Source organism: Pinus tabuliformis, chromosome 4_1 (genome assembly GCF_031772625.1).
Source record: "Pinus tabuliformis cultivar Carrire ecotype Pingquan chromosome 4_1, CPIR1, whole genome shotgun sequence".
In the NCBI taxonomy this organism is placed as follows: Eukaryota; Viridiplantae; Streptophyta; class Pinopsida; order Pinales; family Pinaceae; genus Pinus; species Pinus tabuliformis.
The window spans coordinates 300,290,529-300,294,553 of NC_142303.1; the positions used below are offsets into that span (position 1 = coordinate 300,290,529).

Below are 4,025 nucleotides of genomic sequence, written 5' to 3' on the forward strand. Positions count from 1 at the left end.
AATAGTCCATGTGGATGGTTTTACTAGGAGTTCCATCTAGTAATGGTCTACTCCTTTAATTTGGACTCAAGAGATGCAATTATTCTTTCTTTATCATCCCTGTAACATTTTTGTTCCTTTAATTCTACCTCTAAATTTCTCAAATTTTCTTGTAACGCCTAAGCTCTTTATCAAGTTTGAATTTTTCCTGGTAAGATTCTTGTAAAGTAGCCTCTAACTCTGTCTTCTCTACTCTGGAACTATCAAAGGCCATTTCAGTTGCATCTAAGGCTATTTTAGTATCTTCTAGGCCAACTTTCAGATGCTCATACTCATGAGCCTTTTGAGTAAGTTCACTTTTTTCATTCATAAGGGTTTGAACTTCAGTTTGTAATGTGGCTAGCTTCAGAGACAACTCTTCAATCTGACTCCTATAATTAAGTTCATTCTTCACTTGTTTCTCAATCTCATCCAACGTGTTTTGTAGCTTTGATGACAATGCTTCACTCTCTTTCTTTGAGAGACCTAACTGGTTCATAAGTTCTTGCAAATTGTCTTGATATTTCTTTTTCATAGATGCAATCTCTTCTTCAGCCTTTCTCAGTGATTCTTGCAGATTGGTTTTCTATAGGTAGAATTCAAAAGCTTCTTTAAGTGCTTGTGTTTCTAGTTTCTCATTAGCATCGAATGTTGATGACATATGTTGAGAAAGCCTCTTAAATTCTTCCCAAAGTCATTCTGTTGTAGTAGAATTATTCCATCAAGTCATTCTTAGTTCTTCTTCTTCCCTTTTGGCCCTTTGTTCATGTTCCCTTTTAGATTGCAACAATGCATCCAAATCTACTGCAAACTTTGTTGTCTCTGTGTCTATCTCTTGTTGTAATTGTTCAACCTTAATCTCTAGGATACTTATGGTTTAAAAAGAAGTTGCATGCTCATCTCTAAGATTTTGTAATTCTTCTTGCAGTTGTTCCTCCGATTTTTAGATGGTGACCAGCGAAGACAACTACCATGTCAATAGGCCAATAACGGAGGAAGAGGTCAAAGAATTGATCAAAGAGATGCACAATGGGAAAGCTCCAGGTCCGGATGGTTTTAATGTAGATTTCTTCAAAACTTGCTGGGAAATAGTCAAACACAACATTCTTGATGTGGTAGAGGACTCGAGAACATCAAGAAAAGTTCTCAGAGCACTTAATGAATCTTTTATAGCTTTAATCCCTAAACAGGAAAAGGCAATGACTCCAGATAAATTTAGACCAATAGCTCTTTGCAACATGGTGTACAAAATCATCTCCAAAGTTATCGCTAATAGACTCAAACCTCTTTTACCATCGCTAGTTTCAGAGGATTAGACTGGGTATGTGGAGGGAAGACAAATCCTCAACAACATCATCCAAGTGCATGAAGTGGTCCACTCCCTAAAGACCTATAAGCACGTAGGTATGATAATACAACTGGATATAGCGAAGGACTATGACAAACTTAGCTGGCAATACATAAAGGAAATCCTTAAAGCTTATGGCTTTGATTTCAACTGGATAAAATGGGTCATGGCACTGGTCACCTCATCAAGCTGCTCTATCCTTCTTAACAGCTCACCTTCCAACACTTTCAGGCCTTCACAAGGCCTTAGACAAGGAGATCCTCTCTCCCCATTACTTTTCATTCTCATGATAGAAGGATTGGGTAGAACGATCAATGCAGCCAAGGAGGAAGGAAGAATCAAGGGGCTAAAATTGACTCAGAATGGGGAGGCAATGACGCATCAAAAATTTGTGGATGACACAATGCTGCAAGGCACACCCACTATCAAGGAAGCCAAATCCTTTAAGCAAATCCTGAATGACTTCGCCCTTGTTGCTGGCACAGAGTTTGGGAGGTAGTTACAAATAAGCTTAAGGACAAGGTCAATAACTGGACTCACAGATCCTTAAATTTAGCGGGACAAATAGTTCTTACAAAGGCAGTACTTCAAACCATTCCAATCTTCATGTTCTCTGCACTTCCAGTCCCTAAAGGAGTTTTACAGCAGATCAGGAACATTCAAAGAAACTTCCTTTGGGGTAAACGGGAAGATAAGAAGAAATGGGCCCTGGTAGCATGGGACAAACTCTGTAAACCCAAAACCCATGGTGGTTTAGGACTCCATGACCCTGACACCCTAAGCAAGGTGTTGGGGGCCAAACTTTGGCGGAGATGGCTAAAAGAGTCCAACAATCCTTGGGCCAAGTTATGGAAACAAAAGTATGCAACAAATTGGTAGGAAAAGGAGCACTTTCATATGTTAGGGCACATCAGGGGTTCTCATATTTGGAACAAGGCATGGGAGAATAGAACTTTAATTCAGAATCACAGCTTCTGGGAGATTAAAAATGGAAACCTAGCCTGGTTCTGGGAGGACAATTGGTAGCAGGAACAGAATCTAAGCAGAGACAGTCTAGATATCATTAAAAAATGAAACCCTTAATAAGGGGCTCAAGAGGGTAAGTGATTTTTGGGATTAGTCTACAGGGGAAAGGAAATGGAGATTATGGAGATAACCATCTTACAGTGCAGAAACCCCTTTGAGAACCTAAGCAAAAATTCTGGAAGGGATCCTAGAAAAGAGACAGATTTTGACCTCAACTTCGGATGATATTCTTAGATGGGGTAGAAATAATGAAGGTAATTTCAACCTCAAAGAAGCCAAAAGAATAATCACAGGATTTGAATATTCAAATGCTGACAAGACTTGGGGAAACATTTGGAGCAATCCTCACTGGATGAAAATCAAAATGTTCATATTGCTAGTTCTACACAAAAAATTCTAACCTAGGAAAATCTTAGAAAAAAGAGGTTTTGTAGGGCCTTCTAAGTGTCACTTATGTGGTATTCAGGATGAGAAAATGGATCACCTTCTCAGCTTATGTGAGTTCACCTCCTCTGGGTAGCCTCTATCTTCAACCAAACAGACAGAAAGGAAAATGACATCACAAAAACTTTAAAGAATTGGAGGAAAGATTTCTCGGAAAATGAAACAGTCAGTGTGGCTTGGACATTGATCCCAGGCTTCTTGATTTGGGATGTGTGGAAAGAACACAACAATAGAATCTTCAAAAATAAATCCATCTCAACTCAAGGTATTGTGATTCAGATTCTTAATCAGCTCAAAGAAACAGTTAAAGTCTTTATGAAGCAACCTCCCGGGAAACCCCCTGTTCCAAGAGACATCCTCATCATTCAACAGCTGGGTCTTCAAGCTTATGATACAACGAATACCAATAAGAAAGAAAGACAAAGAACAAAAAACAAAGCCTTCTAGCAACCTCCCCCTCATGGCTTTTTGAAACTAAACATTGATGGAGCTTCAAAAGGGAACACAGGGAATGTTGGTTACGACGGAGCTATCAGAAATGAACTATGTAAACTTTGAAACGGGAACTGATACTGTTACCTGTTTCGTAGAGATAGCAAAAAAGTGACCTGATTTTGAAAAGGGGTGATGCAGAACGCACATGTTTTTTTTAGAGCATAGTTTTTGGCACTTTAATTTTTTTTATGTACATTACGTTTTAGAATGGTAGTGATTTTCATGTTGATTTTAAAAAGTGAGTATTCTGCATCACACCCTTTTTTTAAAAGACCTGTTTTTTGGCTTTAAATTTTCTAATGTATAAAATGTAAATAATTATTTTGTAAATTTGATAATTTTTGAAGTGGTCATTTTTTTCACATTTTCTTGTTTTTTATTTTTATTTTTATTTTTTTAGTGAGGTTTTTATTGTTTTGCATTTTTAAATTAGAAGGTCGATATTTACAATTTTCAATATTCTACATATTTATACATCCTTAATTAATTTTTCAATCCACATGAAATAATTGTTTCTAAAAAACAATATTTTTTAACAATGGACATAAAAATAACCATTTTTAACATAAATATAACTAAAAAACTACACGTTTTGATAATTTTTTGCTAGAATTGACATGTCAAAATCACAATTTTTATACGATAATTTTAACTAAAAATAGTTAAATAATAGTTTTTTTTTTGAATTTCATGT

General features: G+C 36.5%; 1 protein-coding gene across 1 annotated transcript; it reads left to right on the top strand.

The window, feature by feature from the left end:
• The first annotated feature begins 1,424 nt into the window (after positions 1 to 1,424).
• LOC149175479 (secreted RxLR effector protein 78-like) lies at positions 1,425 to 1,865 on the top strand. The gene has a single exon (XM_089421145.1). It carries the CDS (start codon positions 1,425 to 1,427, stop codon positions 1,863 to 1,865), a length of 441 nt encoding a protein of 146 aa, XP_089277271.1.
• Positions 1,866 to 4,025: the final 2,160 nt, after the last annotated feature.